The sequence below is a fragment of the Quercus lobata genome, chromosome 11, assembly GCF_001633185.2.
Source record: "Quercus lobata isolate SW786 chromosome 11, ValleyOak3.0 Primary Assembly, whole genome shotgun sequence".
NCBI classification, from domain to species: domain Eukaryota; kingdom Viridiplantae; phylum Streptophyta; class Magnoliopsida; order Fagales; family Fagaceae; genus Quercus; species Quercus lobata.
In genome coordinates, this window is record NC_044914.1 from 30,235,442 (window position 1) to 30,257,249 (window position 21,808).

Here is a 21,808-nt window from a genome sequence, read left to right on the forward strand (position 1 = left end):
GCTGTGGATCGGTGCTTATGATCGGAGCTATGGATCGGTGTAGCTGTGGATCGGAATTGTGGATCGATGCTGCTATGGATCGATGCTTGTGATCGGAGCTGTGGATCGGTGATCGGAGCTGTGATCGGAGTTGTGGATCGGTGATCGGAGCTGTGATGATGTTGATTGGTTTGTGACCGAGAGGGAGAGACTGGGTATGGAGAGATAGACCGAGAGGGAGAGACTGGGTTTGGAGAGATAGAAGAGAGAGAGAAAGAAATCAGAAAATATGATAGAGAGAGAGAGAGAAAACGCGTATAAAAACGGGTTAGGTGAGAGAAATAATAAAATAATTAAGAAAATTGATTATTTAAATAGGAGAGATAATAGAATAAATGAATTGATGTGGGTGTTTTGAAAAAGTGATGGTGTAAAATAGAAAAAGTAGATTTTTGGTGTAAAATAGACGAAATCTTTTAGATAAACTGATGTGAATGCTCTGAGGATTGGGCAAAACGCCCAATCCAAACGCATGCTAGTTGGATTCGATACAATTATTTGTTAACACTTAACAATACAGTAGTCAGTAGTCACTAATAAAAAATGTCAGCATATTTAAATATTTATCCAAGAGAAAAATTAAAAAAATGTGTCAGAAACCTGTACAACTGAAATAGGCTATTATTCTTTCACCCGTACTTATTTTCTTAAAATAATTCATTAAAAAAATGCATAATTACTAAGAACACCCTTTTTTTTTTTTTTTGAGAAGGTACTAAGAACACCTATAAGTCTATAACCTATTAACCAGACATTTTTTTTTATTCTTTTGCTTTCGGGTGGAATATCCGGGTCTTATCAAAAGATTCAAAATCTACTAACCACGTAACCAATGATACATTTTAATTTTTTTAAACGAACACGGAAGCAATACTTTACTAACATCCAATTATTAACAACAACAATTCAGCCAAAAAAGAAAAGAAAAAAGAACAACAACGAAAGGGTTTAATAAAAGGGTATACTGTTTGTGTGAGCCATTTGAGAAAGTTTTAATGCCATTCTAAATATAAAAATATTGTAAAAAAAAGGTTAGTTATTTTTTTTTCTTGTAAAAAATTTATAAAAAAATTTCTTAAATCAAGCCTTTGTTTACTTTTTTTATTTTGCTTTTTATTATTGTTTATTATATATTATACACGCTTTGTTATACACAATTTTTAATTGAAAATTGTGAGTTGAAAATGTGATCTCAAATGAAATTGTGTTTTTAACTCACGATTTCAATAACAAAAAAGTGTGTAACATGTTATGTTTAATAACTTCTATCCTTAATTGAAAAAAAAAGAAACAATTAACGAATGTACTAAAAATATTAGTTTAAAAAGTATTTTTAGAAATTTTTTATAAGAAAAAAAATTTAAATTTTTGGGTAATTACATATTTAGTTCTAACTTTTACATTATATTTTAATTTAATCATTAATCTTTCAATTGTGTTAATTTGGTTTTTAACATTTAAATGTTGTGTCAATTTAGTTTGTATCGTTATATCTCAGATGAAAATTACTAACATGACAAATTACCAAAATAAAATTTAACTTTATTATCACATCAATATAAGCTAATTTTTTGTTTTGGCAATTAGATATGTTATCAATTTTCATCCAAAAGATAATGATAGAAATTAAATTGATACGGTACTAAAATATTAGAGATCAAATTGACATAATTGAAAGGTTAGAGAACAAATTGAAATATAGTATACAAGATATTGATCAAATATATAGTTTATCTTAAAATTTTTTTTGAAAGTTTTTCATAAATATAATATTAAAACTTTCTCAAAATAGTTTATTAATAATCTGGTTTAAAAAAAAAAAATAAAAAATAACGATAGGACAAAATGAAAAAAGAAAAATATCGAGGTTCATTTCTTGCAGAGACATGAGACAGAGAGAGAAGCAAAACCAAACCAAATTCTCGTTCGATCTTTGACCCCTCTAGTTCGATCTCTCTCTCCTTTCTATTCTTTCAGGTAACCTTCTTCTTATGTCTACTATATATGTTATTTTCGTATTATTGATCATAATTCAAAATTTTTTTCCTTTTCTTTTTCTTTATGGGGCTGGAATTTTAGTTATGTATTGCTGTTTGTTTAGTATGAAATTGATTTAACATAATTATTTTCTAAGCAGAACGAAAATTAATTTTAAGTGTTAGAGTGGTACCAATCATGGGGATTAAAATTAATTGAAGATACAAGTTTAACTCTACCAAATTAATACATATTTGTCTATGTATGTAAGTCTGTATCAAGACATAAACTTGATCCATGTAGAAACATTAGTTTTTGTGGAACACTTTTTTGGAACCATTTCTGTCAAAACAAACGGATCGTTTTGTTTTTTGTTTTTTTTTTTTGGGTGTGTGTGTTCTTAAAAGCTAGCAAATAGTTGTGTTTGTGTTTTTTGGTGTGGCTGTGTTCTGTTTTTTCTTTTTGGGTTTTAATTGAAAGGATACTGTATTTCTAAGATACCCAATTGGCAAAATACTGTTATTTCTACTTTAGAATCAGTATGGTGTTTGTTTGGACCAGGATTGGATGAGAATACGTTTTTTTTTTTTTTTGGTTTTTATGTTGGTTTACTTTGTGCAATTGTTGTTGTTTAGGATTGAATTGTGTGATCTGTTCTATTGGGTTTAACTATTGTAATCTAACTTTTCTTTCAGACATGGATGAGAGTTTAAATGATAGTGAATCCTCGGTGACTCGCATCCAACAGTTGGAACATGGTATGCACACTTTGCTTTTCTGGCATTCATCTCTTGGTCCTAAAATGTTTTATCACTGAGCTAGTGTCTAATGTTGACCTAATTCAACATTCAATTTGAACTTCTTCTGGCTTCTCTTTGCTTTTCTGTACTTTTTACTCCTATCGATCTGTGTAAGGAAACAAAGAAAACGTTCCATCTAATAAAATCAAGAGTAAAGGGTTATGCCTCGCCTGTCATTTTTTTTTTGTTTTTTTGGTTGGTTTTTGTTGCCCTTTTTGAGTTTTAAGAGTTCAATTTTCCCAAGAGATACTTTGTACACCTCTTGTTGTAGTCGTTCCACTATGTTCTTTATTGATTTCTATTCCTGATAAAAAAAGGATTTATTTTCAACTCCTTTTACTCTGAGATACAGCTGCTTGTTCTGCATATAAATTCTCATCAATCGGCCAATTCATGAACTAAGTAATTGTACCAATCCCGTGTGAAAAGTGAAACCTGATCTTCTACGCTCTCTTTTCCTGTCTGTGGCATTTTTTTATTTTCCGATTAGACAAACTGAGTTTTTAAATATTAAAGGATTCATTTCTCACTTATCAAATCTGTTTTGTTATAATTGTCTACTTATTTATTTAATTTCATTGGGTGAATTTCAAGTTCAACAAAGCCATTTTCAAAATCTCAAGTGGATAAATCATAAGATACAATATATGAATTATTTTTTATTTTATAGAGCGTGATGAATTGCGCAAAGATATTGAACAATTGTGTATGCAACAAGCTGGACCAAGCTACCTTGCTGTGGCTACTCGAATGCATTTTCAAAGGTATAATATTTTCTTCTTGGTCCAAATGATCTATCTTCCCCTTTCTCTCATTCCCCCTTTCCATCTTTTGTTGGTTCGGAGGGTGGGATGGAAAGGAAAGAAGGGGGTGCCTGTAGCTTGCTTGCCGGTATTGTTGTAATAAAATGAATTGCCTATTAGGACAGCTGGCTTGGAGCAGGAGATTGAGAACTTGAAGAAGAAGCTAACTGCTTGCACAAGAGAGAATATAAATCTTCAAGAGCAACTTTCAGAGGCTTACCGAATCAAAGTGAGATATTCATTTCATTTTATTTATTTATTGTTATTGTTATTATTATTATTATTTATATATATATATATATATTTTCTTTTTATGTGTGCAACTTGCTTAATCCTCATTACATACTTATAAGTTTGCTTTGCAACCAGAGCCAACTTGCAGATCTGCATGGTATAGAGGTCTCAAAGGTATCTCTCTCTCTCTCCCCCCCCCCCCCCCCATCCTTTCCTCCTTTTAAGGGTTTGTGTTATTTGCTAACATATGAAGCTTCCATCAAAATTCATATCTATCCAAAGCTTCCTGGAACTATTGCTAACTTTTTGAATATCATCTTTTACTTGAAATTTTTGTACTTTTATTTGAATAATTATTTATTCGACTGCCCTTTCTTCTTTTAGGATCTAGCTTGATCTGTTCTTACATTGCCTTGGGAGAAGATAGTGATGGTTAAACTACCATGACCATCCTACCTTTTAGTCTTGCTGTTAGCTTCTGCAAGTCTGTTAGTAACAGTATTTGCACATAATTTTGAAAAGGAAAAGATGGAGATTAGTTTTGGGAAGCTGCATGGATAGTAGTTTTTTTTTTTTAAATAGTTATATTACCTCTAGGTTTTGAATTGGCCTCCCAAGAGACAGAATTGTATCTTATGTTTGATAAACATAAATGGAGACCTTATTTTGTGGTTATAATTTGTTTCATTTTCCTTTTGCAGAATATGGAAGCTGAGAAGCAGCTTAAATTTTTCCAAGGCTGCGTAGCAGCTGCTTTTGCTGAAAGAGACAATTCAATAATGGAGGTAATGACTGATCATTCTTAAATTTGAGTTTATTGTATTATACTCTAATATCTTTTCTGCTTTTGAGTCTTTGAAAATGTTATACTGCTGGTAACAGGCTGAGAAGGCTAAGGAGAAGGAGGACATTATGACGCAGAAATTGAACAATATCCAGAAGAGGTATTTCTCAGTTCTTAACCCTTAATGTCCATTCAGTATTTGTACTCACCATGCACGAGAGAAAACAAAATTGACTCCTCAGTCAACATTAAAAGTTTTATTTGCTATTGTATCTATCTATAGAATGATGCACTGATCAAATACCGATGGAAATTTCCTAACAGAAGCCATGAGAGGAAAAGAAATAGAATAACTCAATAAGGGAAACATATGATGACTATAGATAGTTGAAGTCGAAAGACAAGGATATATTTGAGTATTTGACATTTTGGTTAAATTTCAACCAAAAAAAAAAAAAAAAAAAATCCTCTACTAGGAAAGAAGGAAATCAAATTCCTTGTTTTTCATCTCATTCCCCAATGGAAGTGCGTTGCTACACCACCCCCGCCCCCAAGAAAAATTGTGACAAGTTTCCCCTGTATTGTTTGAAGTTGATATTGCTTTAGTAGGTGGAGTTTATGGTAGGTTTTGGTGATATCTTCTTCCCTCTAGAGTGGGTTCAGTAATTCAATTTACTTTTATGTTTTTTTTATTATTTTATTTATCATGCGGTAATAAGATCTTAATGGTGGATTACATGTTTCCTTGACCTTCTTGATTTGTGCATGTTATAGAAGACACAATGAGAATCATTTGATTACAACTCATTGCACCTTTTCCCCTTATATGGGTAAATTCCTTTAGTAGCTTCAGGAGTAAGCAGCAGTGTTGTTCTCTTTTAAGGAGGTGCTAGAAGGGTGGGAAGCTGGCACTAGGATTATGGATAATAGGATGATGTAGAAAGTCCTGCTTTTTGCAATTGTTTGGTTTATTGGGGAAGACTCTGGTAAAATTTTCTGAAGGCTAGGATTACTCTATAGATAAAAGCATAGCATTAGATGGAGATTCATTAGGTCTCCTTTTGTGATCCGTAATCTCATTGAGTTTTGTTGCGTCTTATTTCCTCTTGTTCTTGCTTTCATTAGCTTTAAAAGAGAGGTGCTAGAAGGGTGGGAAGCTGGCACTAGGATTATGGATAATAGGATGATGTAGAAAGTCCTGCTCTTTGCAATTGTTTGGTTTATTGGGGAAGACTGGTAAAATTTTCTGAAGGCTAGGATTACTCTATAGATAAAAGCATTGCATTAGATGGAGATTCAATAGGTCTCCTTTTGTGATCTGTAATCTCATTGAGTTTTGTTGCGTCTTATTTCCTCTTGTTCTTGCTTTCATTAGCTATTGATGCAAATATTCTACATATCCCTTTTATTCTTTTTCCATACTTGTAATAAGTGAGAAGTTGTTTTAAACTAGAGATGACATGTAATTCCTCTATAATTTTATCATTTCTCAAAAAACTTGTGAGTGCATCTTGGTGTTATGAAAGAAATCTGTGGTCTTTTACTCTCGGATGCTTTTAATCCATACCTTAGTACAGTGAGGTGTCTACTGATTTCTTGACCACAAGGTGTTGTGCGAAAATTTTGTTGATATATGTTTAGAGCAGAAAAGGTGCATAGTCTATTTCAATTCAGCTACTTCTCTGACTCTTACATGATAAATTTTCATCTGTTTAATTTGCATGATATTGGTGACACAGGCTAGAGGAGCTCACATCAGATTGTCTAGAACAGAAGAAATTTAGTGATATGTTGCGTATTGATCTAGCAAAGCAAGAAGATCAAAATAAGACTTTCAAGAAGGTGATTGTCCTTTTAATTGTCACCCCATCTACCCTTTAATGTTGTAATGGACCTATTCATTGATGTTATGTTTTCTTAGGTGATGTCTAAGCAAATTTACTTCTAAAATAAAATAAAATAATGTTTTTCTTAGGTGATAGCAGGACCTTGTTAACATCATCTACCATGCATATAACATCATTTTTTATGTGTAATTATTACCCTAATGTAGCCTAGGAAACTGGATGTCTGGGAATCTAATATGCTCTTTGGCATCTAGGTTATTGGGTTTGTGATGTCTAGGAACCTGGATGCCCGAGAATGTAAGCATGCAGATGTTTGGTTGATTAGGAATCTGATAAGATCTTGGGAATGTGAGATCCCCATGTTTGGTTTATTTCTAAGAATCTTATATGAATTTTTTTGATAAGTAAGTGATATAACTTTATTAATGATCAAATAAACTGTGTCCACGATGATGAACACAAAGTGTCAAAAAAGTACAGACATATCAAAAGGAAAATCGAAGAGAAACTTGAAACTCTTAAATAGAAGAACAATGTGTAAAACCCCAAATCTGGGACCAACTTAAGAATCTTATAGGAATTATTTATTCTTCACCAAATCCTTAGGTTTATCATACAATGTCAAAGTGCCAATCACTTTTGTGTGGCTCACTATAAATGAATAATAAGAAAAATAATATGACCGGTAAATTAAGGGTTTTTTTTTTTTTGGTTATTTTGTTATTGTTTTTTTCTTTGATAAGTAAATTTATTGACTGAAAGAAGAAGGCGCCTTCAAGTATACAGGTTGTGTACACAAGTTTTGTCAATTCTTCCAAAATAATAGTCTTACATTAACAAAAACGTGACCAAAATAATTATTTAATATTTTTTAATGTTTTTTCAGGGCATCATGCCTTGTCAAACAAACATATATATTTTCTTAGAAGATAAAAACAATTCCAAATAGGAGTTAAAAATAAAAGTAAAAAGTATTCCTTAAAGGTGAATATAACCATAATATTAAAAAAAAAAAAGAATGTATAGCATAAGCACTTTATTAGAAAAATTTATATATAAACTTGTTAGAAGTATGTGGTTAAATGATTAAATTTCCTATATCCTAAGAGCTTAAGCTTTTGGGACAATCGACTATTTAAACATGGTATCAGAGCAGGAGGTCCTGAGTTTGATCCCTATCTCCTCCACTCTACCTCCCATTTAAAATCCCACGTGTTGGTAATTTAACACAACTAATCAAAATGCTATTAAATTGGGATTATATTTGACACTTAAAAAAAATTGAAATTTTCCAGGCCATGAGAATGTGGACGCCTACCTTTTTAAAAGGGACTACACAAACCCCCAAAATGGGAATCCAAATGCTTGTGGGCATCTAGATTCCCTTTAGCTGTTTGCAACTAAACATAGGAATGCTTGGGAATCTTTAGAGGATTCTTGGGATCCTAAAAGATTACCCCAAATCAAATGAGTAGTAAATTTTTGTAGTATTTGCCAGTTACAATTGGTTACACAAATTTTTTGAGCCTAACTCGATTGGGTGTAGCTTCATGTACTGGAAAAATTCACCTTTGGCGAGAATAATTGTTTTTGTTTTGTGTGGAGTGTTGACTAAAAAAATAGTAGGTTTTTAGGTGATCTTTGATTTTTTAATGAACACCTTTGATGTTGCTAACAGTTGGTGTTATATTTGCCCAATTATGGAAGCTTTGGTATTGTGGCCTCCAAGAATTATAAGCTTTAATGGTTTTTTTAATGTTTACAGCTTTTTAATGTCAGTAGTGTGTGTATGTTCCCATTAAATAGGGGGAAAAAACTACTTTCTATAGAAAGATAAGAAACTTGTCAAGGAGAAACTTGTATCAGAGCCGCTTTACTGTCAAGCCTGTTTGGTAGGGAGAATAGGGAGTGTAGAAGAGAAAGGAGAGAAAATGAGAGGGGGATTAATGTTTTCTACTGTTTGGTAGACTTGAAAAGTGAAAACACAAAGGAAAGAGAGGGGGCTGGATAATTATTATCCATCCGATCCCACCGGCTCTCATCAGCCCAAATCTGGGTGGAAAAGTGGAGAAAACATGGTTCTTTAAGTAAAGAATGAAATGGAGGTACCATTTTGCCCCTTGTGACTAATCAAACCTCTCTTATGTTGGCATTTTCTTGGGGTCAGAACTTGTGTGTTTGTATACTGTTTTGTTTATGTTTTGTTAAGTATCAATATTACCATTACCTATAAAAAGGGTATGAATATTACTGTTGCAACATTATTGTTAGTGCGATTTTACCTTTAAAAAAAAAACAAATTCACTTCTTTGTTTTTGTTTTGTTTGTTCTGAATAAAATTTTATACCTAAAAAAAACGAAAACATTTCTTTATACAATAAAGTACAAAAAATTTATAATAAATTTGAAGCATGCTTATTGAAAGTCATTTGTGATGCAATACTTTATTTCATGATTTATATTATTGTGATAAACATAGAAGCACTGTTCAATTTATTAAAAAAAAAAAACACTTATACAATTACAAATTCTTTCCTCACGTTCTTCTTCTAACCGAATAAAGGAAATTCATAACTATTTTTAATCCCTCATGCTAAATCTACATGATGCAAAACTGGTGTCTTCTCCATCTTCCCATTTTTCCGACCTACCAAACTGACCTTAAGTTGTCTTCTGCCACATCATCGGTTGAATTTGTAATTCTGGGCAATCATGGTAATCAATTGATCACTTCGTTTTATTTTGTATGTCATTCTTGGACTTCTACTTTGTTGGGTATTCAGGATCCAAAACTAGTATACACTTTTTAGGGTTTCCATTAAAGAGGATTGGATTTTGGTTATTCTTTTCTTTGAATGCGTTTGACTCTTTAAAGTGTTATTTTTTTATTTTTAATTTTTAAAATCCATAAAGAGGCTTGAAGAGTGGTGATCATGAGATCTTTTAGAAATTTTATGCTAATATATATATATATATCAAGGTGGAAGCGTCTCTATTTATCTAAGGGTGGTAGGCTCACATTACTGAAGAGTACTCTCTCAAGTCTTCCAATGTACTTTTTTATCCCTTTTTACTATTCCTAAAGCTGTGGCTGCTAGATTGGAAAGTATTTAGAGGAATTTTCTTTGGGGGTCTTCTAAGGGGAGTTTCAAATACCCTTTGATGGCTTGGGAAAAGGTGTGTTTACCCATGGAATTGGGCGGTTTGGGGATAAGAAGTGTGGTGTTCTTTAACTAAGCTTTATTAGGGAAATGGCTATGGAGGTATGGTTATGAAGTTACCCATCTTTGGCAGAGAGTAATCTCCACAAAATATGGTGAGGGTCAAGGGGGGTGGGGTACTAAAGTTTGTAGGAGGGCTCATGGATGTGGTCTTTGGAGAAGTATTCATGAAGGGTAGGAGAGTTTCTCTAAGCATTTGTCTTTTGTAGTGGGTGAAGACACTCGTATCCGTTTCTGGCACGATAGGTGGATTTGTGATAATACCCTAAAAAACTCTATTCAGAGCTCTACATGTGTTCAGCAGCCAAGGATGCTTATATTTTTGAGGTTTTGTGGACTCCGGATGGGGGTATTTTTAGAGTGTGGGATTTAAAGTTTTATAGAGCTTTTGAAGACTGGGAGCTAGTTGCATCTTATTCTCTCCTTCAGTTTATCCAATCTCGTATTCCTTGGGGTGAAAGGAGCAATACTCTTTGTTGGTGGCTAAAAGGAGATGGCAAGTTTGACCCCCGGTCTTACTACCATGTGATTTGGGGTACTTTGGATTCTTTGTTTCCTTGGAAGGGTGTTTGGAAACCAAAGGTTCCTAAGCGAGTGGCTTTCTTTTTGTGGACAACTGCTCATGATCAGATTCTCGCTTTGGATAATCTCATGCTTAGGGGTCGCCCTTTGGCAACTTGGTGTTGTATGTGTTGTTGTGATGGGGAGTCAGTGGACCACCTTCTTCTTCATTGTCCTGTTACACATACCTTGTGGACTTTTATGCTTTAGGCTTTTGGTATAAATTGGGTTATGTCAGGATTGATGGTGGGTTTGTTATTTTGCTGGCATCAGTGGCTTGGGAAGCATAATTCGTAATTCGAGTATCTGAAATTTGATTCCAGGATGCTTAATGTGGACTGTTTGGTTGGAACAAAATCGTCGTTCCTTTGAGAACACTGAGAAGACGTTGGATGAGTTAAAGGTTTTATGCCATTGTAGTCTTTTTAAGTGGTCTCGGTATTGGGGATTTACTGATTATTTTTCTCTCTCTGAGTTTATATTTTCTCTTAGATTAGTTTCTTGATTTCCATCTTTTTTGCTGTTTGTTTTATCTTTTTCTTGTTGTTCATCATCATGAACAACTTGTACTATTTCCTATTTTTTCATTAATAATAGTTCTTTGATTACCTATCAAATATTATATATATATCCTGGACTTGAACTAGAGACCTTGCCTGTGAAGTAAATCATCGCACCTATGGTCCAACCAATTGGGAGAGAATCAATAGAATCCTTTTCGGGAGCGATTCCCCCAGGACCGCCCGGATCACACGATTGAATAGAAAGTTGAATCTCACCTGAATCACCCCATCTATCTTCCTAAGGAGAAAAATTCTTGGACTCCCGAATTTGGAGTATCTTACTTTCGCACAATTTACAGGGATTACATATCTGATTTGACCTATGGGAATACGCAAGCATATGTTTCTAATCAATTTATATAAAATTCAAATCCGAGGTGAAGTGAAACTGCGAGACTCTTAGTTTTATAGCTTAGTTTTATAGTATAAATAGAAATAGTATAAAAGTTATATATATGTGTGTGTGTGTATACTTTATTAATATGATAACGCAGTTAACATAAAACTTAATTTTGTGAATCTGCTTAGGATCTTTCCAATGGTCTTTAGACCAAATATCATCTCCCTCCCCTATTTTTGAGAATTGCTTACAATTTTGCCAATGATCATGGGTTCAATCTTGAAGAGTGTATGAGTTGTATTTATGCATGTGTGTGTGTATAGAAAATCTGCTATAGAATTTCTTGTATGTTTATATGAGCTTATTTTCATTGGCTTATTTTGTTTAAAAAGAAGTTGTGTAAAAGTACAGTTGTGTGTAGGAAAAATTGAGGCTTTAAAAACTTTTACCTAGCTAAATAAACAAAATAAGCTAGAAAATAATCTGGAACAACAAGAATAACTCTATATGTATCTGGAAATTAGGTTTGTAAAGGAACATTTAATGTATGCTTAACAGGATATGCATTGACATAGTACTAAATTTCTAGTTGCCCTGGCTATTTGGACCACATGGCATCTACTTGCCTGACAAGCAAGGAGTGGGGGATGATTCATGGATTGCATGCTCATGTGAGTTTTATTTATCCATCAATAAAAGAAATATTAACAGCATATGTTTTCACCTGATGATCAACAGCATATATTTTCACCTGATAATTTCTGTTTAGAATTCTACAGGATATTGTTTAAAGACCTTACACATTCAGGGTAGCTATATGATTTTAATTTTCCTGGTTGAGTGTGTTTGACTTCTCATTTAATATGTTGCTTTCTTACTGATTGAGTGTTATGGTTAGGACCATACTCTGAAATTTAATATGCTTTTCTTTTGTACCATTTTTTTAAGATCTTATGTGTACATGTTTATTTTTACAGGTTATTGATAAGTTTTTTGAGATTAGGCAACAGTCTCCAAAAGGATTTGAAGGTACAACTTGGGATGATAAATGTGCTTGTCTTTTGCATGATCCTCAAGAAATGTGGAGTTTTAATGATACTTCCACTTCTAAATACATTGTAAGTTTTAATGGCTTTTAAGTTTCATTCATCAGCCATTATTGATCACTAATTTCATCTTATGGCTTCTTCACATGATACCCAATCTAATTTATTGTGATCAATCTCCGCAATATTTATTAAGTTTTGCTGTACATATTGTCATATTTTCTTGTGAGGATGTCAAATTTGACCAAAGTCACAATATTGTTTCTAGGCTGTTTCTTTTTTGAATTTAATTTAATTTTTTTTGGGACAAAATACTTTGATACCAGTGCATTTACCATTTTGTTATTACTGAACTGGTGGAGTCACACACACACTCACACACGCACACACATCCCATGTTGACTAGTGATGGAGAGGTTGAAAAGTTTATAACTCCCAAGCACTTCTTTCCTGTTGGGCTTGGAGGACTGGGGTGTTACTTGCTCTCCCATTTTGGGTTCTCATATTGAACAGTAACTGTAAAAGAACTGAATAAAAAAAACTGAAGAGGCAACATTGTTTCAGTTGTTGGGAGTGAATGTTGCACCCCTAAATATTGGCCCAATTGCCAAGGCTCATGTAGCTTAGTGGGATTACCCAGTTTCCCCATAAAGAAGATCTTGGGTTCAAATCCTCCCTCGCCACTTAGGGTCTGTTTGGGATCCACTTATTTTGCTGAAACTGAAAACTTTTTGCTGAAAGTACTGTAGATAAAGGTAAATGTTAGTTAAAATAATATAGTGAGATCTATGAATAGTACCAAAAAGTGTAGTGAGACCCATGAATAGTAGCAAAAATAAATTGAATAGTAAAATAAATTGACAAAAAAATAAGCTAGCCAAATAGACACTTATTATAAGCCAAAAAAAAGTCCCAATCTTTAATATCACATGTTGAATGAGAAAGTTGTTCCCTGTCATTTAGAAATTTAGATCATGTATAAGAATATTAGTTATTAGTGCATAGGTTAGGTCCACTTTTTTACCTGTTCATTCCTGTGGTTGTGTTAACCTGCTCGTGCGATATACTGTATATCATGCAGTGGTTTGATGATAAATATTAATTTACTTGATGTTCCTATAGCCTGTAAATCTTGGGAATTAAACATACATTAGCAGCGCTTCTTAGTTTCCATATTAAATATGATAATTGAAATGCATAATATCTAGTTGTCAATTGATTGAGATTTTATTTTCTATCTGCAACTCGAATAACTTATTCCTCAGACAGAGTGCATTAGAAGAAGAGCTGGAGATGACAAGGAAATCCATGGATAATCTTCGAAATAAGCTGCGGGTGGTATGGAATCTCCATTATGGACTTTTCTGTTTTCTGAACTGAATAACTTATTGTGTCTTATCAAATATTTATTTTCTTTTTGTCTATAGGGGTTGGAAATTGAAAATCATCTAAAGGCCAAAGTTCGTGATTTTGAAAAGAAGAATGTGAGTTCTTTAATACCCTACAATGCAAATTTCTTCCCCCCCCACCCCCCCCTCCCAAAAAAAAAAAGAAGAAAAGAAAAAGAAATAAATATTAAATCTTGATCTCTTTGTTTAATTTTCGATCTATTTGGCTCACAAGCAGATATGTTCAACCAAAATGATTAAGGATGGAATAGCAGAGTTGCATCAATACCATTATCAGCATAGAGTTCAAGTCATGAATTTGCTTGATGACGGGAAATCTTATATGAAGTCAATAGTTGACATGATAGAGAAGAATATTAGGCAGTTTGAAGTGAGCAGAGTACAAAGTTTGGGATCTCCTCGAGGAGAAGAAAAACCAGAAGAATATGAATGTCGAGATGTACATATGGCCACTGTTGTAGAATCTGACTTGTTACCTAAGGTTGGTTCCCTGCAGCTTATGCTGCACATTTTTAGGTTTCTTCTGCGTGTGTGTGTGGGGTATATTTTGGTTATATTTTTATGGCCTTGTTTTCTGTTGCCTGTGGATTTAAAAAAAAAAAAAAAAAAAAAAAAACTCTATTGATGGATGAGAATGAGGGCTTCCTATATAATCACTGCACTTCAAGTTCTGTCCTATCAGTTCATTCACAATGATGTACATGCACTTGCAGGTGTCTTTGAAGTAGATAGCTGGATGATAGGTTAAAATAAAAAAAGGATAATCTAAACCAATCACACTAACAGAGCCTATGGATTTTAACATTCTGTCTGATACTTTATTAAAGTATCTCTTTCCGAATATAAGCTATATCTAGATAGCCAGCTAGATGCCTTAGTAATCTATATAAAACATGAGGCTTTTTGTCCTTTCTGAAGCCTTCACATTTGATGTCTATATGGACTTTTAAGTAAAAAAAGGCAGTAGTTTCTTTCCTTCCAAAGAATTTCAAGGAAAGAACTATACAGAACTTTTGTTTTCTGTTTGGGGGTCTCAATATGCAAGCTAGATTAATGATGAAGAGAAGAAACTGGGAACACCACAGCAAATCCTGGACTAGGAGATGGCGAGCAGCGCAATACTCCACCAATTGTAATCATAATGCTGTTCTGACGCAGGGTTATGACAAATTACAATTGGATAGGGCTTGTAATTGTTTTACTTTTCATACTATTATCATCATTTAATGTTTTTTTTCTTGGAATTAACGTGTGGGCCTTGTCTCACATAAAGGAAAGAATTGAAGATCTATATGGGTATAACTCGCTGTGTTAAACCCAACAACAACAACAAAAACAAAACCTTAGTCCTAGAGTTTTTGGGATTGGCTATGGATCCTCCATAGATTGGTTAGGGTTGACTACATGTATAGGGGACACTCCAACGAGTATCTGTAGTGGATCCATTCATAATAGAGTGACTAAGTTTTACACTGGCTGTCAACTTACCACAACTGCCTTTTCCCGGGCTAGGGACTGGCTGTGAACACAATATATAATATTAAGCGCAAGCACAAACACTGTGTTACTTGCCAAAAAGGGGGAAAAAGAAGAAGAAAAGAACCTACTATGTTAAATGGAATATACTGTAGGAGTTCCTTTTATTTATGATTGATACTCTAGAATTTTAAGTGTTCTAATAGGTGTCATCCAAGTTATCAAGGAAATTATGTGAATTCCATGACTTTGTGTCATTGGGGATTGATCAAAATTAAAGTTGCCTGCCACTCTTTGAGACAGTGAGTATAGGTGCCAAACTGTAGCAGGAAGAGGTTGTAACCAATAAAAATTTGTAATGGCCAAATTATATGATTAATGGTATCCTTTGTCTTGCGCCATGTTTGTGGTTCGCACCCCACCTCTCCCTCCCTCAATATTTACTTATCAAAAAATAAGGGGAGGAAGAAATTCCAGGTAACCTGCCAAAGAAACTTCCAGGGATTTTATTCTCAAGTCCAGGTAGCCTAACAAAGAAACTTCCATTGAATCTGTTGACTCTCTCTCTCCTCTTCAAATGGGGGTTGGGCTTTGCTCTTGGCTTGCTGCTATTGTTGCTTATGATTACAGATTGCTGTAAGGAATTCAGCTCCCTAGAATCTACAAGCATTTCATACATGTAGCTTTATTCCTGGAAACTGAAAACTAAGTTCAGATATTTTTATATGGTTTATTTTAGATGCCTGACCTATTAGTCCTTCCCAACCCAGGCCACTTGTTACTGTTAAATTTCTCCCAAGTCCTAAGATTTTAGCAACATTGACTGGATTACTGGATATGGAAAGGAAAGAAATGTATGTTTATGCTAAAAATTTGGTTTAATGGAATTTAATGTTCATATTTGGTATACAGTCTCCCTGTTAGAATCCCGATCAAAAGGAAAATAAGAAAAAGATTGACCGCACAGTTTAGCTTAATTGGTTGGCCTCTTAGGAATCTGCCATGAGGTTTCCTGTTCAAGTCCCGAGATTACTGATACGTGGTTTCTTGCAGGCAGGGTCGTGTATCCGGGATTTACTTGACAGGGGTGGGTACACAAAGTGGCCCTGCCTTGAAGAGGTTCCTTGTCATTAAAAAAAAAAGGGAAATTGTTGTGCAGTAACCCTCTACATTGTTCATAAATACTTTACTTGACTATAACAATCGGCATTTGTTTACAAGACTTTGTCTCTAATATTATTTCTAGTGGATTTATGATGTAATGATGATATATACACCTTATATGAATATTGGTCCTATTTTCCTGCAACTTCTAATTTTAGTACCAATTTATTCCATTGCTTCCAGAGGAGTTGTCCCGGCTTACCAGACATTATGGCTGAAGCAAAAGGCAATGCTTCCAAAGCCCTTGCACAGGCATTGCAAGAGAAGGTTTATTTTATTTTATTTTATTTTAAAAAATATATATTTTCTCACGTCTTTCTCTTTCTCCCACTCCCCTCCCCTGCTTTTCTGTTAGTGTGCATTGTGTGCTTTTCATGTGTGTGTGTGTGTGTTCTTCTTCTTCCTCACGTATGGAATCTTGTCAGGTTGCAGCATTGTTGCTTTTATCACAGCAGGAAGAAAGACATTTACTGGAGAGAAATGTGAATGCAGCTCTTCAAAGGAAAATGGAGGAACTCCAGAGAAACTTATTACAGGTAATTTCAGTGTTTGTTTCTGGCACTTTAGCTCCATGATTTTAAAGGCATGCTGCCTTGAGGGACTTTTTAACATTCTTTGTTTGCATCATCACCAAATTGATGAAGAAATTTATGTGGTTTTTGGAAGATATATTTGAGTGGGGATTTTTGGAAGCACATAATTCTTATGAGGTTTTGCTATTCGATTATTGGGTCCTGGTTCATATTGATGTATTACCTACTCATCTTCTCGTCTTTTCTCCATGTTGGTGTCCTAGTCTTTTCTGATTAACTTCCATGTTTCACTGACAACAATCTCCACCCTTCCCAAACACGAAAAGAAAGAAAAATGGCAAAAAACAATAATGCTTCATACCTTTTGGAAATTGTACCAGCAAAAATGCGTTGATCTGCATTTTTTTTCCTTCCAAAAATAAATATTTATTTATTCTACCAATTGTCGGATGGGTTCTCGTTTGAAGTAGGAAAATCTCCCAGTCATGGCCCTTTTTTTCAGGACTTGTTAGGGTTGGATTCTTCAAGTGTATTTAGTCCTGAAAATGGATCAAATATGATTGTTCTCTAGTCTCAATTTATTGATTGGTTAATCAAAGGATAAGGTGAATTTTTAAAGTGAAAAGTCAGTGGAATTATAATCAGACAGGATAATTGATTATTCAATAGCTCAAAACACTTCAAAATATCCAAAACAAGAAACTTCTGTGGAGTACTCACCTGTCTGAGTCTAGGATATATCTGTTGAAGGCATTATGATTTTACATAAAGTCGAGTGGCTTTATTTCTTTGGGTAGGAAATTGTCCAGTGGAATGCACACATTCTGATTCTAGAATTTTAGCTTCTAAATTTGTAGTTTGATGCACTATTATGAATGTGAAATTTTTGGTGTACTTGTGCAAAAATTAAAATTCTTCTACCTTTCATCTTTAATTATGCTCTGTAACAAAGCATGGATGGCTCAGTTGGATTTATTGGTTCTGTAATTCTTCTACCTGTTCAGGTTACCAATGAAAAGGTGAAAGCTCTCATGGAGTTGGCACAAATAAAGCAGGAATATCAACTACTTCAGGAGTATGATTTCTTTTCTATTGGAATCTTCCCTCTGTCATATAAGTTATTATTTTCTTTTTTCTTCTACAACTGCTTTTGTTTTCCTGTTTTGGAGCTTCAGTTTTATCACTAATTGTTGGTATACATCCTTACATTGATGAATGGGTGAAGTATTGATGGTGTGTCAATATGATTGGCTATGGCGCCCTGTGAACTGAGATTTGATTGGAATTGAATGTCCTATACTTTCTTTTGAGGAGGTGTGGGAGAAGCAGGGTCTCTTTTTGATAAGTAAATGGCCATTTTAGTGAAAAAAGGAGAGTGCTCCAGTATTTAGGGAATATATTAGAGAAACTCTTAAAGAACTACAATCTTTAATTTTAAAGTTCAATAAATGTTACATTAAGGCATCATATGAACTGAGCCTAAGGCAGAAATCCCATCTTATGAAGTTCTTAGAAGTTTTGGTTGAGATTAGTGCTTATGGCTTCCTCATAAGTCACCAGTATTAAAAAAAAAAAAAAATATTAAACCGCAGATGGAGTAACAATTATTTGGAGATAGGGAAAGTCAAAAGAAGTTCTTAGTGGTGTTGTATGTGTTTTTCAACACTGCCTGGCATATGTCATCAAACTTAATGACATTGTAGTCCAACTGATTTAGTAGGGCGCACAAGAAAAATGTCTCCCTTACCTTGAAATGCACAATAAGACCATCTTGTTCTCTTCTTCCTTGTCATTTCACTGGAGGTCCTTGGAAATTGGTAAAGAGTAAAACCTTTCAGTTCTGAAGTCTCTCCACAAATAGATTTTGGAATGAGCCTGTTCTCTGATTTTGTGAACTAAAATCATAATGTTGATGAACAACCTACATCCTGGAATTTGTTTGTGGCATGCTTTGTAAGTCTTTCATGACCAAAGGCAGAGGTAAACACTGAACCTATATAAGCCCCTTCTTGGAGTTTGAACCAATTTGACCCAAAGTTATTATTCTATTGTACATATCCTTGCTCGCATCAACACATGGTGCCCTTTCTTTTTCAAGACCAACCACATATCCTCTCAAGGAATCCTATTAGATTCTCTTTTCTTTTAAATAAAATGTTATTGTATCATTTTAAATTCATGTATAAAATATTGAACTCTTATCTTCTTGTCTCCTAAATCATTCAATTGCTTAAGTGGCTTCTGTTGTAGATTTTCTTTCATCAGACTCTGCACATTTCACCACTTGATTTTATGCAGGAATGAATCCAATTACTCTTCCTATGATCTTGTTCTGAACTGATAAATTCTGGTGTTCAGTTAGCTCCCTGTAGTTCATTCAGGAGATGATTTTTTGTGACCTGTCTATTTCTTTTGCTTTCTTGCTTTTTGTGCAATTTTCTACACCTTTGGCAATAGTTGGTTTTACTGCTAACTTATTACTGTAGTACTTGTACCTAACCATAATGTGATGCATTTAGCAGGAAAAGTGGTCAGGAGATTAAACAAGGAAAAGGTTTGGCTGATATTGTTGGAAAAAAACTTGTTCCTTATGACAGAGATGGAAAGTTAACAAACTTGCTGAAGAGAACGTATCTGAGACGTTGGATTGGTACACTAGATGGTAGTGGGAGCGAAGCTGAAGTTTACCATAATAATGAGGGGAAACTCTTCAGCAGAAGGTCCAATAGCATGGACTTTGCCAGGTTAGTGAAAATATTTTTGACCCTTTCTTTGAACTGCATGATGCATGATTGTATAGATGTGTGGTTCTTATGCATGCAAAAGTTTCACATGAATTTGTCCACTTATCTATCAGAAAAAATTTAATTTACGAAAATGTGCTTTTTCTTCCTACATTTTCATTAATGTCATAATAGTTTTTGAATTTTTTCAGAATGAAGATTGAACATGCAACTCTTAAGGAAAGCATGGAAAGTATGGAGCATCTCACATCTTCAATTCATAGGCTTCGTCTCTCGCTTATGAAGGTATTAACACTACCATAGGTACATAGAATTTTAACTGCAAGCAGGGGGATGTGCAATTTATTTTTCACTTGGGCAAGGCCAGGGATGTGTGATTCTAAAAGTAATGTATATATTCTGAATATTGACCTGGTTCAAGGTTTCCCTGTTTTTGATGGATGCTTGAGGTGCTTTTCATTTTGTTAACTGCATGTTGAAAGAGTGTCACAATTTTTTTTTTACAGCACCTTCTTGAAAGCTAGCAGCATTGTTCCAATTACCTGTTTGAAAATAATGTGCCTTGTGCTTGTGATATAACCTATCTTGTAGGCCAAAGAATCAGGGACTTCCGAAGGTACAGTCACTAGCATTTCAGAAGCTCTTGATGATATTATATGCGAGGCAAAACTTGTCAAGACTGCCCTTGGCAGCTCCCTGCCTGTTAGTTGGTCAGCTGAGGCTGATGTTGATTCCATTGATGAAAGCATAAGCAATAATCTCAAAGATTTTTATGAGGACTCCATCAATGAGAAGATAGATGCCGTGTCTGCTGCAGGATTTGAGATGGTGGAGCTTCTCATACTTGCAGCTCAGATATTGAAGGACAGCTCAATGAGAAGTGGTTCATGAGATGGAAGTTGAGTTCTGATAATGTTTGGTCTTGGTTCCTGGTGACTTTTGGTGCAGTGTAAATGGTTAATATTGGTCCCGTAAAGGCAAGGCTATGAGGAGGTGGATAAAATGAAAGATTATTTTGGTGGGATGGGGGGAGAAACTGATATATGCGCTGTATGAGAAGGGAAAAATATGAATATATGTGCAGTAAAATGGGGGCAGAAGCATGTGTAGTATCTTGTCATTGCACATTCATGTATTGTTATCCTGGTGTCTTGGGTGGATGTTGGGGAAGTTCAATCCCTTGGGACTTACATGGGGTGATTAGTTGCCCAGGTAATGTATTGTAAATTTGTAATATTGTAAATGGGTTGACATTAAAATTCGAATTCAAAAGTGGTTATACTGATAGATCACCTTCATTCAGTAGTGCATTTTGATTCATGCTTTTATATATATATATATATATATATATATATGGACAACCAAGTTTTCAGTCTAATCATTAAAAAAAAAAAACACAAGCTTCACGCCAGCAGTTTATTTTCACTTTTTCTCGCGTGTAATTGGTTTTATTGGTATTAATCTACTCTGTATTAAAAGATTTTATTGGTAAGGATTGAGCCCAACACACTTTGACCTCGGTTGTATGTTAGGTCAAGATTGAAGAAATATCTTAATCCAGCAGAAAATAATGGAACAAATCGTTTGAGGTGAAATATAGATACTATAATAGTATAATGTAGAGTTGGGCCTTGAAATTTGAACGAAATTCAAGTTACATCATTGCTATGAGGGTGCCTTGATCACAGTTTCTTCCCTAACCTGGCCTGTGTATCACCTGTTTGTTTATTTGACTCATGGTGTTCATGAACTAAGGACTCAATAAACCCAAAGTAGTGTCATGCAATCCTATGTGTGTGGAGTGGCGAAGGTGGGGCACAACCACGGTTTACCCCTCCACAGTGCTTAATAACTTAGAAGTCGATGTTGATACCTCCATGACTAAGCTGGCAGAGCGGTGCAACACCCTGAGGCAGCCTATGCCAAGGCCGGACAGCCTTGCCTTATGCGCTATATATTTGTGGTACTTTTTTTTTTTTTTTTTTTATAATTATCTTTTTTTGAACAATTGTTTGTCATGGTGGATGGGTATGAATCTAACTTTAAGCTTTTGCTTCTTTCATCTCTCAAGTGAAACTGCTTTTGACATCAATGTCTTTAAATTATGCTCTACATATTCTTTTGTTGTTGCTTTCCCTGCTCAATTTCAACGTGTCCGCAGCATATTACTATATTAGCCACTTTCATAAATCAGCAATCAGCAGGGAGTGATGACAGAAGTACAAAAAAGAAGGGTGGAAAAAAGAAGAAACAAAAAGAAGGTAAAA

General features: G+C 34.3%; 1 protein-coding gene across 4 annotated transcripts; it reads left to right on the forward strand.

Annotated features, from left to right (window-relative positions):
• The first annotated feature begins 1,886 nt into the window (after positions 1-1,886).
• LOC115967846 lies at positions 1,887-20,843 on the forward strand. 4 transcript variants are annotated; one of them, XM_031086999.1, is made up of 18 exons: positions 1,887-2,016; positions 2,712-2,774; positions 3,487-3,580; positions 3,740-3,848; positions 3,989-4,027; positions 4,555-4,638; positions 4,736-4,797; positions 6,377-6,479; positions 12,147-12,287; positions 13,485-13,553; positions 13,643-13,699; positions 13,842-14,105; positions 16,448-16,531; positions 16,690-16,800; positions 17,802-17,872; positions 19,317-19,541; positions 19,733-19,826; positions 20,133-20,843. In XM_031086999.1, exons 2-18 carry the CDS (start codon positions 2,714-2,716, stop codon positions 20,430-20,432), a joined length of 1,968 nt encoding a protein of 655 aa, XP_030942859.1. In that variant the 5' UTR covers positions 1,887-2,016; positions 2,712-2,713; the 3' UTR covers positions 20,433-20,843. The 4 variants fall into 4 exon arrangements, with proteins under 4 accessions (XP_030942859.1, XP_030942860.1, XP_030942861.1 ...); XM_031087000.1 differs by having other exon boundaries at positions 19,320-19,541; XM_031087001.1 differs by having other exon boundaries at positions 3,745-3,848.
• Positions 20,844-21,808: the final 965 nt, after the last annotated feature.

Coding starts and splice junctions, on each gene's coding strand:
- LOC115967846 (XM_031086999.1), top strand. CDS start 2,714: ATGGATGAGAGTTTAAATGATAGTGAATCCTCGGTGACTCGCATCCAA. Junction 3,581..3,739: donor ACTCGAATGCATTTTCAAAG/GTATAATATTTT, acceptor ATTGCCTATTAG/GACAGCTGGCTTGGAGCAGG. Junction 4,639..4,735: donor GAGACAATTCAATAATGGAG/GTAATGACTGAT, acceptor TGCTGGTAACAG/GCTGAGAAGGCTAAGGAGAA.